The 23544-nt window shown below is 33.0% G+C and overlaps 2 protein-coding genes across 2 annotated transcripts; both read right to left on the bottom strand.

The window, feature by feature from the left end:
* Positions 1-1792: 1792 nt before the first annotated feature.
* LOC132619538 (cell differentiation protein rcd1-like) lies at positions 1793-11632 on the bottom strand. Its single transcript, XM_060334410.1, has 9 exons — positions 11627-11632; positions 10996-11226; positions 8705-8776; positions 8037-8126; positions 7210-7252; positions 6488-6597; positions 5563-5667; positions 2929-3128; positions 1793-2823 (listed from the first exon to the last, which is right to left on the bottom strand). The coding sequence occupies exons 1-9, from the start codon at positions 11630-11632 to the stop codon at positions 2715-2717; spliced, it is 966 nt and encodes a 321-aa protein (XP_060190393.1). The 3' UTR covers positions 1793-2714.
* Positions 11633-13218: 1586 nt separating this feature from the next.
* Positions 13219-20631, bottom strand: LOC132617019 (cellulose synthase-like protein H1). Its single transcript, XM_060331864.1, has 9 exons — positions 20266-20631; positions 19378-19702; positions 18686-18814; positions 17259-17375; positions 16522-16734; positions 16232-16343; positions 15594-15787; positions 14659-15009; positions 13219-13891 (listed from the first exon to the last, which is right to left on the bottom strand). The coding sequence occupies exons 1-9, from the start codon at positions 20523-20525 to the stop codon at positions 13343-13345; spliced, it is 2250 nt and encodes a 749-aa protein (XP_060187847.1). The 5' UTR covers positions 20526-20631; the 3' UTR covers positions 13219-13342.
* Between the last annotated feature and the right edge of the window lie 2913 nt (positions 20632-23544).

Raw genomic sequence — 23544 nt, 5'->3', positions numbered from 1 at the left:
TTTAGGTGATCTCACTACCCAACATCATTTTTGGGCAGAGGACGGAGTGTGCGTCCGCACACTGAGTGTGCAAGGTCGCATACTCATCGCAAAGTAGGGTCAGGGGGGGAGGGGGTGATTTTGTCACCTTTTTATATCCCAAACAACCCAAACTTCATTTCCAACTTTCCACACTTATTTCCCTAAATTTCTAGAGGCTTAATAAGAGTTCTTGAAGGTTCCCAATCACCCCACACCTCTCGTATCATCAAGAGATAGAATCAAACATCAAAACCCAAAAGGAATCCATGGGAGGTAATTGTTCTTGCTTCTCTTCAAAGTTGTGGTAAGCTTGATCTTGAAAGAAGTTGGGGAAGGTGAAGTTCTTCCTTAATAAGGTATGATATTCCTATTACTCATATGTTTAAGTGATATAAAGGTTTAGGAACTCTTATGGAAGAGAAAATCTAAAGTAGAGAAGCCATAGAGGTTGAGGTGGAGAAGATGACTATGGGTGAATTTGAAAAGAGGATTTTGGATGAATTGGAGATGTTATTGAATAGAATTTCATAAATTTGATATTATGGATGTTTTTAATGGTAGTTGGTAGTTTTTTTTCCATATGGTGGAAGTTGATGAAATAAGGGAAATACTGCCCAAATTTCGTTAGTTCATTATTAGCACTAGTTTGAACTTAGAAGTGTTTTCAAGACTTAAATCTAGTATGAATTATCTTGAATGTAGATTTGCGAATTTGGAAGGAGAACGTTAAGTGAGTGAGAAGGCGTAAAGGTATGTTAAGGCCCTTCCTTCTTCATTTTTGGCATGATCCTATGTTATGAGCCAATAAGCGATTAAATGAGCTTCCATATTACTCTACTCATACAAGCACTAGGAGTACTTCAGTCTTTGATATTCCTATACCCCATATGATTGTTCCTTCTGTTCATGGGTCTTGAGATTTCTTATGTTAATGATGTTAGCTTAAAGGTTGTCCATCGGAGGTAATGTGACCTTATGTCGCTCCGAGAGAGCTCTACATACATAGTTCAGTTATGCATTGCATTTATATATATATATATATATATATATATATATATATATATATATATATATATATATATGCACATTGACCCATGACCAAAAGGCGTTATATACGTGTGTATTATATGTATATGAGGCATGGGGGAAAAGGACAGGCGTTATATACGCATTACCACCTGATCAGCTGGTGCACCAGGATATTGAGATATGGATCGGGCTGCACGCTCCACAACAATGTATATGATGATGATGGCCGCAGAGAGGCCGATATGATATGATGGGATGCCCACAGAGGCTTGACAGGCGTTATATACGCATATATATACATGTATGGCCTATATTTCTACACATGAGCATGATTATCATTGAGAGCATGCAGATTATGCACCCACAGAGGTATTGTCAGTTATACAGATTCATGCATACTTACAGATACTGGTTCATACAAATCTATGTGGACAGTCAGTGGCATTTGAGTTCAAGATTCCGTTCATTATTCTTATGCTTATGTTTATGTTACTCTTATGCCTTACATATTTAGTACATTATCTGTACTGACTCCCCTATTGCTAGGGAGGGCTGCGTTCATGCCCGCAGGTTCAAGTAGACAGACAGGTTGTCCAGTTTAGTAGGACCTCTATATCCTACAGGGGTCAGTGCGCTCCATTTGATTCGGAGCTGCAGTCTATTTTGGTATGCCATTCTTTTGGGATGTATATGCATTATGGGTATGACGAGGCCCTGTCCTGTCTTTTCTACAACATTGTACTCCAGTAGAAGTCTGTAGACAGTTGTTTATATATGTCAGATGATAGAGCCTTGTCGGCTCCTATTCTTTTGTGTACAGTATATATAGCGGCCTAGTTGGCTTACACTGTTTTTTCAGCATGTATCTATATATTCAGATCGTGCAGAGTTCATGAGGTCACCCTTTCATGAGGCAGTATGAGATCAGTTTGAGATACTTATGGGTCCTTGATGTTCATTATTGTCCAGATACAAGCATAAGGGTTTTTGGTCACTAGAGGTCAGACACTCGTCACGACTCATCGGTTTGGGTCATGACACCCTTAGCCTTTCGAGTTGTTGTATCCGGCTTTGCAATGTTGTTACTGATTTGATATGCCAGAAAATAGTCGTAAATATTGAAATGTAGCAGATGCAACATCCATGAAGTTTCGGGGTCATTCTGCAAAGGCATATGCAAAAATTAACAATCACACACGAGAAACTGTAACTGTAATTGAAAAAGATCTATACAGGCGATACCAATTTTAAGGTATTCATTCTGCAAAGGCATATGCAAAAATTAACAATCACACACGCGAAACTGTAACTGTAATTAAAAAAGATCTATACAGGCGATACCAATTTTAAGGTATTCTAATAGTAGAAATGCTATAGAAGATGCAATTCAATTGAAACAAGTACTACCAAAAGGTATCAACCTTGTGCTATACTGAACGATTGCATAAAGAGTTTTATTCGGAGTTGTTGCAAGAAAATGAAGAAAGAGACTAGGCTAACAACCGGGGTTAATTTAACCAATGGTCAATAGACTTACTCTATATAACACTAAGGTCAAAAAACTATATTTTTTATAAGAGTAAAGAAACTAAACTAACTATTTGTAACACTAAAGTCACAAAACTATTTTTTGTAACAGTAAAGTCATGGCCCATTGCATATGTTTATAAGTATGTATATAAAAAGAAAGCATATGAACTAACACGAAGAATGCCCTTAAAAGTGTTGTCAAACAATTGGGGAGGAACTTGTCTTCTCGATGCATCACATGAGCTGCATTATGAAAGTGGATCAAACAATAAATTCAAGAAAGATATAACTAACACTTACAAAGAATCACAATAATGAAACTCGAGCAGCAGGGACGAAAATGCTTACCAAACGAACTTTAACACCACTGAATAACTAAGATAACATCGTATCACATATTTCAGATGCAGTAAACAAGGTTTTTCAGACAGTTTCTCTACCACTCGGTACAAGACCTGTACTATCGAGTAGAAGCGATGAGCAGAAGCACAACAATAGGTCATTCCTGCCTCTTGCATCAACATTTTCATAACCATGAGGGTTGCAACCTGTGGAGGTACAACATTCTTTTCATATAAGATTCAAGAATCAGCATATCACCACAAACCAGCAAAGTCATACAGAAGCACTATATATATAACAGAATGGAAAATCAAGAGTTTGCAGACATATCCCAAAACACCCTGATCTCCTTTTCTAATGACACATGCCCCGTTTCTCCTGCAAAAGTTTGCTAGCTTTCTTCTCAGGTATGTTTTAGCATTAGGTATACCTAATTTGCACTGTATATATAAGGTTAAAATTATTTTTGGTGAATATATAATATATGTTGAATCCCCTTGACTTCTCTGTGTGTCTGCTTCTTTATATTTTTTAACCCCCTTAGTATAATCCTGGCTCCGCCGCTGATATGGTATAGATACAAGATCAAAACTATTTTTCAATGTATATATAGTAGATGTTTAATCTCCTTGACTTCTTCATGTGTTTACTTCTTTATATTTTGAATCCCCTTTATGAAAATTCTATCTCTACCACCGGATGCATGACCTCTTTACAAACTAAATACTGTATTACATTTATGATGTAGGTTTTCAGCAACAGAACTTACTATTGTGTTGAAAAACCAAATCTTTATCACCCTATGCAACAGTAATCAAGATCCTAATTCCCTTTTAATCATATGGTCACTCAGTCCCATGAAGTTTTTAACTTTATTCCGAGCCAAATTCTCCTTCGAAATACATGTATATAGAGGGAACACGAAAAAATTCTTCTGATGAAACAATAAAACTAAAATACATCATTGTGAGGTTATCAGGAACCACTGTGAAGAAAGTAGATGGCAAGAAATTCATTTGAAGAAAGTAGATGGCAAGAAATTCATACTCCCCCCCCCCCCCCCCTCCCTCCCCATTTCAATTTATTTGTCTTACTTTCCCTTTTAGTTTGCTTAAAAAGAAGGGAAAAGGGTCAAATATACCCCTCTACTTTGTTTTATTAGTTAAATATACCCTTCGTTAGTGAAAGTTAACAAAAATACATCTGGCGTCTTCAAACTTCACACTTATGCCCCTATTTGGATGGAAATCCTCAAATCCTCTCAAATTACCCACTTTTTTTGTTTACCCGCCCCGCCCCGCCCCGCCCCGCCCCGCCCGATCCGCCTATCATCATCACCAAGCTCTAGCTTCAACTTCTTCCATGAAAAAAAAAAAAGGCAGTGCACCAAGTGATAAAATCCAACACTAATAGAGAGGTTTGAATACTGCAATACATAGGAATTGGGTTATGGTTATAGCTAGTATTAATGATGTGTGTATTATCTAATACATAAATATGTTGTATGATTATTTACAATTGTTATATGGATTGTCAGAGTATGAAATGATTACTGCAATAAGATTAAGTTAGTTAAGTTACCAGTGCATATTTTCATGTACATGTTAGATTGTACGGAGTTGAATATTTTGTTGACTTAATTGTCCATCCCATAGCAGAGTTAAAGATTTTGGTGGCTTAAATGCTCATCTTAGAACAGAGTAAAATAGTTTAAAAGTGGTATGTTGGAGCCTATAACGAATAACTCCCAGAATTAACGTGTGGTTCGTTCATTCCTCATAAGCATATTAGTTGATTGCAATTAAAAGTATCTCATTTATTACCCCTTACCTCATCCATTTCCACTCTGATTTCATTGTTCTTGATTTTACCTGCCTTTCTAGAACTCTGCAACTCATCATCACATGCACAAATTTTCTACCGTGCTTACAATTATTGGGGACGTTCTCATATTCCCTTGAGTGGAGAATTTTCATCCTCCAAACCAACCCAAACTTTTTCAGGCCGCCGTCTCCACTTTTATTTAGCCATACCAGGTCTGGTTCTGTTTTTTATAGCAATATCTAATGCTAAAGGTGTGCCTACATTGCTGGTTAATTGTCTCACATAATATCTGCTTTGGAATTTTATCATTTGGGTGTGTTCTTGTTTTTTTCTTTTTTTCTCCATGGAAGAAGATGAAATTAGAGCTTGATGATGATGATAGGCGAGTCGGGTCAACAAAAAAAGTGGGTAATTTTTTTGAAATTGGGTAATTTGAGAGGATTTGAGGATTTCCATTCAAATAGGGGCTTAAGTGTGAAATTTGAAGACGTCAGGGGTATTTTTGTTAACTTTCACTAACGAATGGTATATTTAACTAATAAAACAAAGTAGAGAGGTATATTTGACCCTTTTCCCCAAAAAGAATATTACTTTTTATAATTAGTAACTCTTTACATCCCAAAATCCTATATGACATGTTTAAGACCACAAGATTCAAATGACATTTTAATACATTACATACATCTTTAGTTTAAGACCACAAGATTCAAAAGTTTTCTTTATTTTTTAAAACTCTGTGTCATGTCAAACTAAGACAAACAAATCGAAACGGAGAGAGTAACTTCTAATCGTAAAATCAGTATGTAACGGACTAACCATCGATGACAGTTCATCACCTAGATCCATGCACCCCAGGCACAAAGGAACCACTTGCGATTCCATGAAAAAAGTAAGGACATCTGATCCATATGGATCATCAAACTGCACGAGCAAGCAAATTCAGAATCATGAAGTAGCATTCACAAAAATTAGAATAATGCTACAAATGTATGATCATCAGTCAAATTACCAATACAAAATGGTACTATATATCGAACCTATTCAATTTTTATACTTCGATAGTTGGATGTTCACAGCCCAGCTGTACCTCCCGCCTTTTCTTTTGGGATCAATATCACTATATCAGCAATGCAGTTCGTCCAACGATAAACCTAATCCGAATTAGAAAGCTACGACACAACCAAACCCGAAAGGACAAAATGGGTTATTACTCATTTTTGTACTTGCTGGTTTATTTTCCAATTGTAAAGAGGAAGAGTAGGAGGAGGGGAAGTAAAAGAGGAGGTATTTAGTCATATACTTGGTGGTGTATCCCTCAGCTTAAACTTTTCAGCATCTCTTTAATTGGATGGAAAAAGAGTATATTTCTTTAGTTCAATCCACTTATAAACCAAAAAATCAGAGGTAATTTTTATTACTCCACCAAAAAGAAAGCCAATGAATTTCTCTCCTCACCCTCTCCACTCTCTTCATGGATCTAAACATAGTGGTAATGTCACAAGGAAGCATATCCAAAGTTTATCACTGAGAAAAGTAATGTGAACTACATTAGAACCAAGGGAAGAAAACCCAAAACAAGAATAGTTATATTGAAAGTGAAAAGTAAACTTTTCTTATGGACTTATAAGACACATTTGGTCTTTTGATTGATGATTTAATCAGAGAAGTTAAGTGTAATTACTGAACATCCAGTCTTGAAGAAAATTGCAAAAGGTAAATGCATGAATGAATGGAAGAATACCGTTGTTAGGGAACCGAGAACGCCCAAGCTGGTGAGCCTCAAATACTCCAAAGGCTGGTCATCATTTCCATTAGTCTTGAGAAATGGGTAGAAATAATACGGTATTCGAGCTGTAAAGAGAAGTTAATAGAAGAGTTCACTGTTTGTCACATAACAGTAAAACATTTCTTGCTCTGTCTGCAATTATTCTAGCACTTCATGTTCAAAAAGAGAAAGATGGGGCGTGGGATGCAGAGCGATAAGAATTAGTATTGAAAAAACAAAAAGTTGACTTTGAGGTAAAGTAGCGCATTAAAAAGGACATATACTTCATCACAAAAGATTTTCAAGTATGATGATAATGGAATAGACATCAACAACTGATGCTTGGACAAAATTAGTCGTAGTTAATGGAAATAGATTTTTTTTTTTTTTTTTGAAAGATTAAATAAAAAAAGCACAAGTATATGATGAAAAAGGTCTGCAGTGGCTAGAATTTGTTCTTCCACTTATTTAGAAGATGGCAGGAAAAGAGAAGGAAGATATTCTAAGAGAAGTGGATATAATTTTATAACTCTGACGAGCCTGTGACAGGATTAAAAACTAACGCGATCTTTTTGAAACTTATGCACCTGAATCTTTCCATACTAATACACGTACAGCAATTTGATTCACTCTTACGGTTAGTTCAGCCTAGGTCTAAATTTCATTTCACTTCGTATCATTTCAAGAACTGACATTACCTTCTATGAGCCCCCTTCTTGTTTCTGGGTAATTGGCCATAACCTGCAGGTTATAGCCATAAAGGAGTAAGGTGAATACATATCATGCAGTGGCGGAAAACTGATTTCACAAAATAAGTTATGACACGATACCATCAAATTCTTGTTGAAAAAAATAGTTATAATAAAAAATCATCTTCACCAAGAATGTTAGTTTTGAGAATCATATGATGTGCATAGACTTAACACAAAAATTGCCTCTTGTACTGCATTTCATGGATATTGATATTGAAACCGACTGTTTCAACCCTTCTAGGAAATTTGCTCATAGATACTGATTGAACTGAAGTTAATATGCAGAACATGGTACCACAAAAGTAAAAAGGTACTAATACTTACTTCCAGTTACTAATACTGGTCCAGCTATGAGATCTTTGTGGAGAATTATGAGTTGAAGTTCTAGGTATTAATAGACATTGCCAAGGGGATTAATCCCAGGGACTACAGGATTATTTCCTCTCGCTTGGCCTTACTGCATTTCATTTGAGGCCCTAGAAGCCAAGAAAATAAAAACCATCACATGCCAGATCTAACAGGTTTTGCACATGGACTAAAACATTGCAGGATAAAGCACATTCACCAAATCTAACAGGTTTTGCACAAATTGCATAAAAGAGGTGCCCTGTGAAAGACATAATTTAGTATATTTTGCTACTTCAATAGGAGAAAGCGTATTTGTTGTCTTGTTGATGAGCATGCATACGATTATAACACATGCCACGCTATATTCTAAGTAAACCAACAAGGGAAACTGTGGAAATACACTGGTTTGATTGGATATTGCTGACCTGAAACAAAGCAAGGGCTTTACATGCTCGAGTTGACTCCCTCGGAGATAACTTTGAGGGTGACAACTTCCGGTATACTACTGTGACTTCCTGAAATTAATAAGAGAAAAAATAGGTAATGATAACTTCTTGTTGATCAAAACGCGTTCTTCAAAAAATTTCAGCAAATCAAATAAAGAAAAATCATTTGACATTTGTTGCTTGTCTAGAGAAAACAAAATCAAAACTTGTGAAAGTTACAGTTGCTGGTGGGAGGGAAATAACTCAAAAAGAGAATTAGTTGATGGAGTGATGAATTAAAACAAGTAGCCTATTATTTTGTTTAACCTATCAGTACCATCTCGTTACAAAGACACTAAAAAAAATAATTATCATTTATCTAGAATTCTTTCACATGCATTCATACGCCTCTTTTCCTGGAGAATGGTATATTCTCCTGGAGAAGGGTATAACTATTGAAGACATAATTAAGTAAATAAGAATGTGTTTTTGTGACAGTCTGAACATTTAAATTATAGGGTCACCCAATTTAACATGTATCAAGAATGTGCTCTCTCTAATAACTGCTTTTAGACGAGAAGGTCATAAAATTCATAACATAAACTCTAAAAGTCCAGTTTAAGTTTATCCAACTAAATTTAGATGAGTGAAATTTAGAAGAGGTATACCTGCAAAAGTATGTAAGCTACATTGAAGGTGTTCCACAACAGAAGAGCAAGATTTTCGCATGTATCTCGCTTCTGAAATATATAAGAAAAATCACTAATTCAGAATGTGACAATTACTAGCACTTTCAGTAGGTAAAAAATAAAAAGACTAATGGTATGTTTGGCCAAATTTTCTAAAATCTATTTATTTTGAAAAATATTTTTATCATAAATGCTCATCGAATTAGTATTAGGATTAGTAGTTTGTGTTTATCTAATCAATTTAAAAAATACTTTTGCCAATGTTAGAGCAATGATTTGTATGACTAAGGCTTCAAAAATACTTATTGGAATAAGTTGCTTTTTTAGCTTCTGGAAAATAGTTGTGCTACTACTTAGTAGCACTCACTTTTTACCTAACAGCTTGGCCAAACACATCAATATTTAGAATAAGCAATTTCGACTTCCCGGAAGCTTGGCCAAACAAGAAATTCAATTCGCACTCTATTATATAAGTTATATACTCCCTCATTTCCAATTTATGTGGCACCTTTCAGATTTACAGATTCAAGCATGTCTTTCTTTGACTGCAATTTTTTCATATATCTATTAAATATTTTGAATTGTCAAACATTGTGACTTATATTACTTTTTGCATAATTTTCAAATATGTAAATTTTAATTTTAAAAACTTGAAAATTTCATGCCAAAATTCACGGTCAATATTAAACTGTTTGACTCTCGAAATTGGAACTGTGCCATATAAATTGGGACATAGGAGTATAACTTTTTCAAAAATATTTAATTTTTAGCCAACATTGAGAGATTTTAGACGAAAACTATTATGTTTGACTTATGTCGTTTCAGCATATCACTGAATTGAGGACATTGTCAGTTGTTGACGAAAATTGGTGCCCGTCTCCTTTTACAACACCGTTAATGAAGATGATATTTCTTCCCAGTTTATGATAGTTGATTAAGGATAGATATTCTATATTTACTTAGTCCTTGGTTTTGTTTCAGGGAAAATCTTTGGAGCCGATAAAGAAGGGTGGATCATAAAGCTGAAGAACGAAGAAGTTGTAGCCAACTTCAGGCATATGGGTGAACCTTCACATAAATATTTTGGACATTTTATCTAAACCTATATCTTGAAAGTTTTTTTGAAACTTCAGACCCGTGAGTCCAATTAAAATTGAGTTTGAAGTGACTAGACTTATAGGAACTTTAACAGGGGTTACTCAAATTGGTTATTTGTGCACCCAACCCCAGATGACCTTGGCTTGTGAGGTCAGTCTAACACAACTTGCTTAGGAATGATTGGGTGTAAAGCGTCTGTAGGTGGTTAGGATTGAAACCCATGCTTTAGAGCTCAAGCTATTAGAGCATAAAATTGGGAAGATTGGAGCCTAATCCCTTACTTTGTATACAACTAATAAATATAGTTATGTTAGGTAATTAAATGAAGAGCTATCTAACAGTGTAATTGGATTTATAAATTTGTACATATAGGTTAAAATCCAGAAAAGAACTTGCACTAATCATTAGTAAAACGTCTTTATATTGGAAAAGATAGATGATTCTGTTGATCTTACTCAATAATTGCATTAAGAATTACTCAAGCTCGTAGAAATGACATTAATGTGATAATTGACAAAATTAAATGAAAGGTTGAGGTTGTGTCTAAGTTTGGGTTGATCAGTGACCCGCTCAATTATGAGCTCAGCCTATTCCAGCCCATAAAAAGTTGGGTTGATGTGCAGCCCAAATTGAACCATGAGAAATCTTGTCAATTTTTTTTTTTTTAATTTGATGTCCTATATAGACATAGCAAAGAAAGAAAATAGTTTTATTAGGTACTAAAAAATTACTATAAAAGAACAAATAAAGAAATTAAAACTTAATAAGAATTGGACGGGTTAGGTTATGATCCACTTTTAGCCCATGACCCGCCCATTTATTAACTCGGCCCATTTTTTACCCGCCCAAATTCAACCCAACCTGCCCATTTGACACCCCTAGACATACTTAAAAGTGTATAGAAAGAGAAAGACAATCAAATCAATCATTCAAAGATTTTACAAACAGCTTGCAACAATTCATTCAATGTGCATTCTACTGGCCACTTAAAAATTGCACAAAAGAAATTAAGCAGTGATCGATGAAATTTCTTGCCTTTGTATCTCAATCACCGAATAACTACCAAGTACAAGATAAAAAGACATAACAAGTGGATGTACAAAAACTAAAACGTACGCAAAATGTATATATAAACATATATATAATTAAAACATTTAAAACGTGTCATGTACCTTGATGAGTTGATCGACAACCTCTTCACGGAGATTAACATCATGGAATAACAACACCAACTGATTTGCAGTTGCAGCATCTAAGTCAAGAGGAGTTTGCTGTGTAACCACAGCAGAAGAAGGAGAAGAAGAAGTGTTGAACAACGATGGCGATAATGTCAATGTAGTATCTGTAAATGGTGAATCTGGCAGATTTAACGATGGCGATGATGTCAATGTGATATCTATAGTCTGGTTAATTCTTCATTTAAAATTCTTAAAGAAAAACTTTCCTTTAAAAAACTGTCCAAATGAGAAAGTAAAATGAGGCGTTTTTTTTCTTTCTAGTGAAAGAACACCAAATGTTTGTTTACCTTTGAAAGAAAATGAAGTAGGAGATGGAAAAAAGTAGTTGATGTATAATGTCGCCTTTCGGACCCCCAGTGGGGTGGCTTTAAATTTTTTTTGGCTCATGCGGATTCTTGTAATTGAAGGAGAAAGTTTAGATTTACGGGTGCATTTACTGTTTAACCCCTTCTGATTTAAATGATAATCTTTTTATTCTACATAGTTTCAAAATGTTGATATTATTTTACTAAGAATTTTATGTTTTGTATGTAGAGTGGGAACTAATACTTTATTGTAAAATTGCCGCCATGTGACTAGGATGTCACGGGTTCGAGCCGTGAAAACGACCTCTTGCAGAAATGCAGGGTAAGACTGCGTACAATAGACACTTGTGGTCCGACCCTTCCCCAAACCCAACACATAGCGAGAGCTTAGTGCACCGGCTGCCCTTTTAGGGGTTTTCACTAAGTTTATATGCTGATCAAACTAGCTTATAAAACTTTTTAGTTTATTCAGGCATTTGATGAACACCTTGTGTGTATAAGCCAAAAGTCATAAGTTGACCACCCCCAACTTATGATTTTGCACCTTATAAACACTTTTAGTTTTGACCAAACCTTTTATGATTTTATCCCTGAAATCTATAATCTTCGCAATACTCTTTCTAAAACGTAACTCCTATTTACCTCTCTATTCTATTTTTTTTATTCGTTCTTTTTTTATGTAAAAGTATATTGAAATGTATATTTTTTTTTTTGAATATTTATAAGGACATTTCGATCATTTTAACTGAAAAAGTATTTATCGACACTTTTTTATCGAGCACATTAACTGCTTATTATAAACTTCGGCACTTCTACCAAACACGTAACTATTTACATGTAAAATCAATTTCAGCGCTTGATACTTATCAGCTACTTTTAATCAGCTAATCCAAACAAATTTTAGTACATGGATTATATATACAAGATCATAATACCCAGGGTAATCCCATAAGTGGGTTTGTGGAGGGTAGGATGTACTTAGGCCTTATCTCTACCTTTTTGGGGCAGGAAGGCTGTTTTCGAAATACTCTCGGCTCAAAAGGAAAGAAAAGAAAGAAAAATAAAATAAAATAAAATAAAAGGAAAATGATAAATAAAGGAAAAGGAACGTGGATTAAATATAAGTTGGACAAATCAAAATGTGTAATTAAAATTGGTAAAACATAGGATTAATAAATAATTTAAGTAAAATGCCAATTAAACCAAATGAGCCCTAGTTAATAAGGACTTGTACAACAACTTAATGTAAATACTCCTGAGAACAGGGTCAAAATATACCTAGACAAAGTAGTACTGTCATACATTCAACTACTTACTATTTTTTAAACCCAGTCTCATAAATATAATGTCTCTATAATCTCAGATAGATGGATAAAATTTGTTGACTTTCAATTAACACATACATTATGTATAATCTTGAAACAAGAAAACATTCATTACAACATTGTTTTCGTAAATGGTATAGTATATATCTTTATATTATGATCCAAGAAATAAGAATTATTTTTCCTTTAACGATAGAGAAAAAATGGTTTCCAGGTTAAAACTTCTATTTTCGGTCTCTCGTTTATGGCCAAGGGCTGATATAGCATTGCTCAGTGAGATAATTGAACAATATTTAAGATAAATATCTCTATATCGAGTTTGCTCTAACTATCACAAATGAATATTAATAATACAAGAGACTTTTTAACACACTTTCTACAACAAAGAATAGAGGAATACTGCATCAACACTTAGGCTCATTGATTTTTATTAAGATTAAGGCATCTGGATTCTAATATACATTAATATGTTGTATTATGATTTGAATAATAGATAATAGATTATTTGTTTTCTCAACATCTAAATATACAAAACCTGTCTTCATTTAAAAAGTGAATCCAATTACAAGATGCTCTTTCAAACAACCCTTAATTAAACTCATATATGCTATTGAATTTTGAACATTCAAAATTAACATCTAAACTTTACTACTACTTACAATTTATTGGTAATTTGAAAAGATGGATTAGCAACAATGCCAATGCCCCTGACTTGAGAATAGTTGGTGTTGGAATCCCATATTTCCCTTTAGCAAACAAGCCCTTTAAGAATGCCCAAAACATAAAGAGTACCCACATAATGCATATAACTTCTCCTAATCCCCATTCAAGATTTCCTTTTTTGAAATCTATCACTCCAATGAACAAGGAACCAAGGTTCAATAAGAGAATTGCAGTGCCAGGCACAAAAACTGGGGACTCATCAAATGTGAACCTTCCAATATTGGAGTTATCTGTGTCATCTCCATCATTTCCCTGGTCCTTTTTTGTAACTTCAAATGCAGTTTCAGAAAGTCCAAGTAACTTTGTTATACCACTTAGAATCCCAAATAGCCATGCAGTCATAGCATTGACCCTCCACATTCTTTGATTGTTCAACCATGCTTCTATTGGCTCATTTGCTCGAACATACTCTGATAAACCATACAAATTGTAGATGATAAAGATTGATGTTGGTATAACCATACTTGATTCACTTGCCTGCACATATATAAACTTGGTAAAGAATAACTTTTGAGATATGAATTGAAAAACAAAAAGCATAACAAAGTATATAATAAGTGCATAACCGTGTACACCCTGATTATACAGTAATTATATATTTATTATTCACTCCATACTAGTTAAAAATTATAAGAAATACACTGAAGTTACATTTTATGGGCGTTTAACATATTTTGCTTGACAGCCAAAATTGAATACAGTTGGTATGTTGTTGTTTTTGTTGCCAAAAATAATTACAACCGCTAGCTAATTAATACAAAGATGTACACTAATTATGTGCAAGAAATATATATATATATATATATATATATATATATATATATATATATATATATATATATATATATATATATATATATCCCAGCTATTATTTGTGGTGGCAGCTATAAAGTGTAAGTATTCTTTTGGGAAGTTTACATAAATGTACCCTTCTCCCAACTAGTTTACCAGCATGGCCAAAGTATACATTATCTATACACTATCAGTGTATAGGTATGTATATCATATATATAGTGCGTGTATATTTAGTATATATTGTGTACATATATATAGTGTATGTATATAATATATACCTATATACTGTGGACATGTTTTATAAACTATATTTACGAATCGTATTGGGCTGTAGTTTTTCCAATTCCTTTTTGTTATCACTTTTGTTGAATTGATGGGTAGTGTAAAAATTCCCCCAAAAAATAATAATTAAAAGAATATGTACTACTGGTTGGGCCCAATATTCTCACCTTGGGTAAAAATCTGGAATTGGTGATGAGGCAATAGGCAGGCAGGATGGCATAACAAACTTCAAATATGGATCTCAAGGCCCATAGATGGATATACAAATAAGCCATGCATTGTCTCAATTCAAGCTTCCCAAAGATGGTTCCAATAATTGGGCTTTTACTGCAGAAAAGAATTTCAAATAGCCCAGTAGACCATCTCTTCTGTTGGATCATTGAAGCAGGCCCACCTGAAGGTGCACATCCAAGAAAAGCAGGCGGGTCGGGTATGCAGTAGGCGGATCTCCAGCCCTTTCCTTGGATAAAGAGTCCAGTTAAGACATCCTCTGTTGCAGTACCATATAGCCAGCCCAGCTAACACATTTAGACCCAAATGAGAAATTATACACTAAAATAATCAAGTTAAAACTTGCACTGGTATTAATTATTTCATAAAATGTATATGAATTTAACTTACATACATGGATAGTGTTAAAACTTATGAGCTTAACTCAACGCCAAAAACTAGTACATGAGCTGAAGATTGTCCAAAACTATGTAAACCAATTTCTCCTCTCACAACCAAAGTGGGACTTCAACACCCCTTGCACGCCTAAGATCGGACATCTAGAGTGTCGACAACATAACATGGAGGCCCAACATCGCGTAAGCCAAGAATTGAGATGGGTCTGACTCTGATAGAGTTTTGAGACTAACTCAATCCTAAAAACTAGCACATAATGCAATGATTGCCTAACGCCATATCAAAGAGACCAATTTTTCCTCCTACAGACTTCAACACCATGCGTGTAATTTAACATATGATAGCAGGTTGTCTATCTTATTTTTCTTAAGTTACTAATTTCATTTATTACAAGCAATTACCTGTAATATATTTTAGGTAATCTAACTGTATGTGTGTAGATATAAAATTGTTACATCAAATGAACCATGATTACCTTTTGACCCCATCCTGTGCCAAAATCATATCCACAGCTTCCAACTTGATGTGCTATTTCAATGGAACTGGAGAGAGAATTTGAATTGACTTGCTCAATAATATTTTCTCCCCCTGAGAGAGTCTTAGCAACTGATGCTGATAACTTCTCTGATTTTCCATAAATTTTCTGTAGATACTCATCCTTCAATTCTCCTAATTATCATGAAACAGGTCTTATTAATTAAGCAGTGTGCCTAATGTTATCGTGCTACATGTCCTTGCAATTGTAAAATAAACTCTATGAAAATGATTTTCTAGTAAAAAGTTGTTAAGACGTCATATAAACGAAAGGGGTTATGCAAAAGTTTTAAAAACCATTATTTCTATGGAGGGAAAATAGACAACAGAATTAACTAATACTACATTGGTTCTTTATGCGACATAATTTCGAATATATATATTCGAAGATAAAAATTTAATTTTTTTAAAATAAAATATGCGTACTAAAAGCTATATGAAAAGTATTATAAATAACAATAATGAACAATTCAAAATACTTAAAAATATTATAGTCAAAGAAAAAACCCTTTTAACTCTCTAAATAGTAATTGTGCCACATGAAGTTAAAAAAAAAAAAAAAGTTATTAATTTCCATACCAGCAGATATTTTATCATCTGGTGACAAGCCATATATAACTTTTCTTCTGTGGAAACATCCTGTCCCTTGATAAAATGGCCCTTGAATGCCACCAATTCCTCTTCCCAAATACTAATCAGCAGAAGATAAATATATAATATTAAATAATTGAATATACTGAAGAAAACATATAAATGGCCCATGAAAGTTCAGTCTTAAAATGTACTTAATAAATGGTTCATGTTTAATGTTTTTTTTTTTTTTTTTTTGTTGAATGCATGCGTATGCTTTAGAAATTAGTAGAATTTACCTCGTGGAAGACTTTTAATTGATTTCCGTAAGGATCTTCTTTTAAACCATCGTAGAAGTACTGTGGAAATTGAACAAAGCCGCAATCTTTTTCATCCTTAGCACCAAGAAAATAACACATGGCATGTAGTACAACTTGTGGGTTATTTGCGTACATGTCACAATCCACATTTAGCATGAATGGTGCATTTGTCATCACTCCAGACACTCTAGTCTGTTTTCATCAATGTAAAAAATCAAATACACAAAATAAATCAATAGCAAAAGAAAAAAAGAACATTTCTTTGAACATTTCTTTTGTGGTGGGGATGGGGGGCAGGTGTTGTTCTTTCTTTTGTGGTGAGGATGGGGGCAGGTGTCACCTCATCATGACAATATTTCGTCGAATTTTTTTCATTGACTATGTATATAGATAATACGAAAAATAAAAATAGTTGGTAAAATATAAATAATGACATCACGCATCATTATATACTTACTAAAAAACGCAAATTTTCTATGAAATTTTCCGCCAAAATCTGTTGAAATGGTCTTGTCGGAAGCATTTCCAATGAACTTTCCGTTAGAAATCCCATATTTTTTACGGGGTTCCAACAAGAACGTCCATCGAAATGCACTTTTTTTTTTTAACTAATAATAATAGTTCATTCATTTATTAACTTCATTAACCATAAATTCTGCTTATGTCACTAATTAATAAAAATCCTTTTCTTTGAAGGTAGGGTTTTGTGGTCTAACCAAAACATTCATGGCGCCGGCTTTGAAGTGATGTGGATGCTTTGGACGTTTCTCTCTCGAGATGTACACAAGATGAGGCAAATCATCAGCAAGACCCTCCTTGTTCTCCCATATTACCTTCATATAAAACAATTTGAAATCATTGTGCATTTACATTGTAAAATATTTATAAACTATTAGTGTAATTTAATTTGTTATAGCAGATTATTGTGAAGCAAGAAAAGATGGCGTTATGTAATTAAGATATTATTGAGGTGAAGTTCAAAAAATGAGTAGTTGTTGAGGTTTAAAAGAGTATTTAGAAATTGTTTGACATTTTAAAAGTATTTGAAAATTGTGTTTGGACTAAAATTTCACTTGAAAAAAAAGAGTTAGAAGCTTGAAATACTTCTCAAACCAATTTTTCAGCTTCGAATTCTCCATTCCAAGTTATTATATCAATAAGTTTGTCTGTTTTTGAATTTTAAAAGAAATGTTACAACCATTTTTAACTATCAAAGCAAACTTGTTTTTTGACAAACGGAAACGTAAGCACAAGCTCTTTTACATGCATCATATAATTCCTTGAAGTCTACATGCATTTGAAAATAGAAAAGCTATTAGATGTCTAGTTATAATTTGAGAATATTAGGGAATATGAAAAAAAGAATGGAATTTTTTACGGACGGGAAGCAAAAGGACTTAATACCATTAAACAAACAATGAATTGTTCTAATCGAAGTTGACTGAAAATGACATAGAAGAGTGTGATACATATGTCAAGATTTTAAATTTAGACCTTACATAATTAACAATCTTGTATGATTCGACGGGACAAGAATATGACCATCTTCTAAATTTAGTTTATTTTATAATGATGAACTACGAATATAGAATCAAGCAACGAACGTCAATCCCGACGTAAGTTTTTTCATTTTTCTCTTTAGTTCTTGTGGGATAGTTACACTAATACATTCCTTTTATTTAACAAAATTACCTTATTTTATTTAAAAAAATCTATAGCATGCATGAATTTAATCCTTTCAAGACACTCAACTACTTTTAATTCCTAACGTAAATATGATGAAGAAAAAAACAAAATATAAAGCTATGTTTCGATGTTTTTCAGTTCTAGTTGTATCTTTAATTCTGTTAACATTTTTAAGTGTAAAGATACTAAATTATTTGAAGAAGTTGAATGATAAATGCTAGGGTAGATTCATGATCCAAATAAATTATGAAAATATAGTTTTGTTACACAAAATAACAAACTTCAAATAAGAAAGGTTCGCATAATATTTGAAACTAAAACGAGTACATTTATGTATCGCAACCTCGTGGATGGCCTGTGTACCTTTTTCTTCTTCTTGTGATATTTGAATTACGAAAGGAAATGAAAACTTTTCCAAAGAAAAGGAAAGAAGACATAAATAAGTAAAAAAAAAAACCTTTATAATGGTTGGATGATTTTTGCGTTCGATATTTGAGAAAACAGCAAAATCTCCTGCAAAATCACATGCCTCTGGTTCTTGACTGCTAGCATCTTCTATCTTTTCACACAGCTGTTTATACTTTTCCTGCGATTTTCGGACAAAAAGTTCTTTTTATAAGCTAGCAGCAACTTACTACTTATAGAATGTACTCGTCGCCGATGTATACTTAGTATATTATAACTGTATACTAATGTATTTAAATGTTATATACTGATTATAACGCCAAAAATTTATAAAATATAAGCTAGTTTTTGTTGTGGGCATTATCGGACTCATGTGTAATTTGTAAATCTTTTTCTTGTTTTACATTTACAGAGGTTCATTGGTCCAGTGTTCATTATTGGTTACACTATATATAGACAATTTTTAGGAAGTACCTTCCATACGTAAATAATATCAATGCATCTCTAGTTTGATGAGCCAAAAATTGAAACTATAATTTATATGTCCATATTATTTAAGCTTTAAAATACTAATAAAATAATGTAGAAAACTTTTGAAAAGAGAAAATAACTTAGATAAGTTTTATCAATATTATAACCTCTAAATTTCTGAAACGTCCGAACCGGAAAAAGCAACCTTATGAGATGTACTAAATATATAAATATGAAAAACAAAAAAAGTGAAAGTAGTAAATAGTTACATACCTTCATTCTCTTCCAGTCTTCTAGGAATTCTTGTGAACTATCTTGTGGTGGTGATGAGTTACCACTAAAATATCGAAAAGGGGCTCTAAGGGAAATATTATACTTCTTACAAAAAGGAACCCAAAGCTTAGCAAATTTTGATGCTTCAACAAGTGAATAATAGGTTACAATTGATCCACCATCGTCCGAGACATAACAAGCTAGCTTATTAGCCGGATAATCCACTGCTAACAATGATAACACCGTGTTTATGGTTATAAGAGGCGGTTCTAGGACGGGATCTGCAGTGGTAACAAACATGTCCACGGCAGGAAACTCCGAGGTCCTATATAGATTATACAAGATAAAAGTAAAAAGACGAGCATAAGTAAGAAAAAGAAAAGGCTAACTTCTATGTATACACTGGCAGTACTATAGGAGAGTTCTTACACACAAAATTTTTAGTAAATTTGAAACATAATAGAGTGCAATATTTCCGGTGCAAAGTCACGCTTTTCATTAAAGGGTTCAAAATATAAGAAGTGAACACATGAAGAAGCCAATAAGATTCAAAGTCTACTTTAATTTTTTGGCGCCCCTTACGTACCCCTAGCTCCACGCCTGAACGTTTCCCACTTGTCAAGGGATTTAACAATGTATAAATATGAAAAAGAAATATTTATAACCTATTTATAAGTGCGTTTTTTAATGAAGATGTCTTGATTGAATCCCTTCCCATTAGGTAGCACCACAGCTACCAGATCTTCAAGTAACTATATATCTATAATAAGTCAAATTACTAATCTAAAAGATAAAATATGCTGATAGTGTAAATATGTTATACATCATCAGTATATAAGTCAAATCCGAAGGATACTATAAAAGTGTGAAGTTGTTTGATAGTGGTACCATTCCAAAAGGCGTCGAGGATATGTTTTTGGTTCAACTTGACTCCATTTTGTGCTGATGGTGATAATCCAAAGGAAAGTGAACCACGACTCACATATAACAGCCAATAACCAATGGAAACCATGGTATTTTAGAGAGATGAATCTATAAGCCAAGAGTGAGAACAAAAGGAAAAGGATGAAGAGTTCTATTCCTCTTGATATTATGTTTTTTCGATACTTTACTTCACAAAGAGGAAGAGAAGGTGTTTTGGGCGCCATTAGAGAAACAGTACTATATACAAAACTGTTTTTTGGAAATGGGGTTTTCCTTTATGACATATTTATAGCACTAATATAGTTTCTCAGGAAACTTTGAAAATAATAGCCACTTGCAAAGATTGCAGTATCGATTTGTTTTTATTAATGACGTAGCCAGATGAGCGAAAGGGTTCATCCAAACTCATTCACCGAAAAATTACATTATACATATTTAAGGGTTTATACATGTATAAGGGTAATTTATTTTATTGATGTATAGTAGATGATGGACCTTCTCTTAGAAAATTCTCACATATATATATATATATATATATATATAATTCAAGTCCATTTCGATGACAGTTTTATCTTGTTTTCATCAGAGATAATTGTCATATAAGGAAATTCACTATTTTGCCACTGAAAATTTAAACACTTTAAGTGGATAATACTCGTTGGTTTAATATTAATTTTTTTAATTGCAAGTATGTCGTAACTTCTAATGTATATTTTAAACAAGGCCGTCGTCATACACTTGCACAGCACATTTCTATGCCACTATATATCAGTGTATACTACTCCAAAATAATTAATTTTCATGCATCCCCATATGACAATTTTGTCACTAAAATGTGTTATAATTAAAAATCTCATGAGTCGATTCAACTATGCCTCCTTGTGTAGTTGAATTTTTCTCTTTTCTCTTAACTATGACCCAAAAAGAAAAAGGAGTCAGACTTCTATTAATTCTAGTAATTAACAAGGGACTACGGTCTAGGATTTCGCTTTTACTTTCCAATATTACAAATTTCTCCAAAACTTAGCTCTCCTAAATTAAACCACCAAGATAATGAGAAATTTTATTATGCGTGAGGTATGCCACATAATACTTGAGTAAGGGACCTATCATCTGACAATGGACTGTGGGCCAGAATGCCCAAATAATTTCATCGACCAAAGCTCCAGCCTATCTTTGAATGTAAAAAATACTACAAATACTCTCTTATTTTTTATTCTTTTTTTTTTTTTTGCTTTTTTTCTTTTTTTGTCATATTTTTTTCTTTTTTGCTAAACCCACCTATCCTTCTTTATTCTTTCTCCTTCACTTAATTTCGTTTATATTTTTGTTTCATTTTGTTCTATTTTGGATGATTTTACTGGTTAACTAGTTAAGTAAAAAATCACTATTTTTTGTTTTTCTTAAATTATTGGAAAAAATTTAGCTTCTTTTTTAAAAAAAAAAAAAAAATAAGGGCTGAAAAGGATAAAATATACTCTTCATGATACTATTTTATAGTAAACTCACAGGAGCTGGAAGATACAGATTACTTTCCATGATATTAATTATTTTTGTAATTTAAGAATGTGTATTTTAATTACCTATTAATAAGTACTCTAATATTTAATATTTTTATATACACGTATTTTTCATTGTTAATATATATATATATATAATTGTGTAATTATACTTATGCAACCAAACATAATATTATAATTACAGTATAATTATGTTATGGAAAATTAATGCTCCCTCTATCTCAATTTATATGGCAATGTTCGGATTACAAAAAAATGAACATCAATAATTTGAAAAAACAAATATACATATTTGAATGTGATGAAAACTATAAGTCACAATAATAAAAAATTCAAAATAACTAAACATATATGAAAACAAATTTTGGTCAAAGAAAAAGTTGTTTGTATCTTGAAATTACAAAAATGTCATATAAATTGGGATGAAGATGTATGTATTTGCAATTACTATATTATTATGTAGTAAAACCCTCAAATTCAGACCAAAGGAAGAGAAAAAACTGTAACCTCCAGGCTCCAAACCCAGATTTTGATAAGTGAGGGATGACTCAGTGGTTAAGCACCTCCACCCACGACCGGTAGATCCTGGGTTCGAGTCACAATGGAGGGGAAGTGTGGAAACACTATAAATCCTCCTAAATGGAAGGGGAAAAAAAAAAAAACCCAGATTTCAAGGACAATAATTCATTTTTTACTTTCACTTAATTCACGGATAAAAGAATCTTTTATTGGTTTGCTAATTTAAAATGGCGAAACTTTTCCGAAAGCAAAATGAAAATGGCCATGGAAATGAAGATCGAAGAGGAAAGAGAAAATGAAGAAAATAAAAAGAAAAACAGAGAGAGATAAAGTTGTCAGGTGGGGACCGGCAAACATGCCACTTCTCTAAAACTGTCGAAATTTTTTTCCTTGTTTCTAGTCTGTCACAAATAATGGCTTTCTTGTTTTGGCATGAAAGATTAAAGTTGGGCATAAATATCAAAAATAAAAAAATCGAATCAAATTGAAACTTCAACAAACCGAACCGAACTAGTTTGGTTCAGTGTTTGGTGTCCATCGTCAAAAAATCAAAATCGAAATAACCGAATCGAAATTTGATAAAACCAAACCGAAAAACCGAACGCGCACCGAAATTTAATACATTACCCAAAAAAATTAAAATAGTTCAGGCCATTAAGTTTAAAGCAAAAAAAAATAAATTGTAATAACTCCTCTTTTGCATTTGTATCCCTAATTTTCCACTTCAATTGAAAAAAATCAAATATCCTTAACAAAGAAAGGTAACTAGGATGTCTCTTTAGGATTAATGTATGTCCTTTATGTGTTTTCTTAATTATTCTTACGGTATGTATATAACACCTAGTAATCCTATGTCATGATTATAGTTTTTGTTCTTGTGTATCCTGTTTGTTTGATTTTAATTTCAATTTATCAGTTTTATGTTTTATTGCTTTTGAGAATATGAATTAGTGTCAATGGAATCGCTTCTAATATTATGTTAAAAAAAACGAATTGAAAAAACTGAAATCGAACCGAACCGAACCGAACTTTAAAAAACCGAAGCCGAAAGAACCGAACCGAACTAGTTTGGTTCGGTGTTTGGTGTCCACCTTAAAAAAACTGAACCCGAAATAGCCAAACCGAAGTTTGATAAAATCGAACCGAAAAAACGAACGCTCACCCCTATGAAAAAAAAGATAGCCATCAAATTGAAGGTATGCCT

The sequence above is a fragment of the Lycium barbarum genome, chromosome 11 (assembly GCF_019175385.1).
Source record: "Lycium barbarum isolate Lr01 chromosome 11, ASM1917538v2, whole genome shotgun sequence".
Classification (NCBI taxonomy): domain Eukaryota; kingdom Viridiplantae; phylum Streptophyta; class Magnoliopsida; order Solanales; family Solanaceae; genus Lycium; species Lycium barbarum.
Note: the sequence above shows the minus strand (reverse complement) of the source record. Positions and strands in the feature narration are given on the sequence as shown.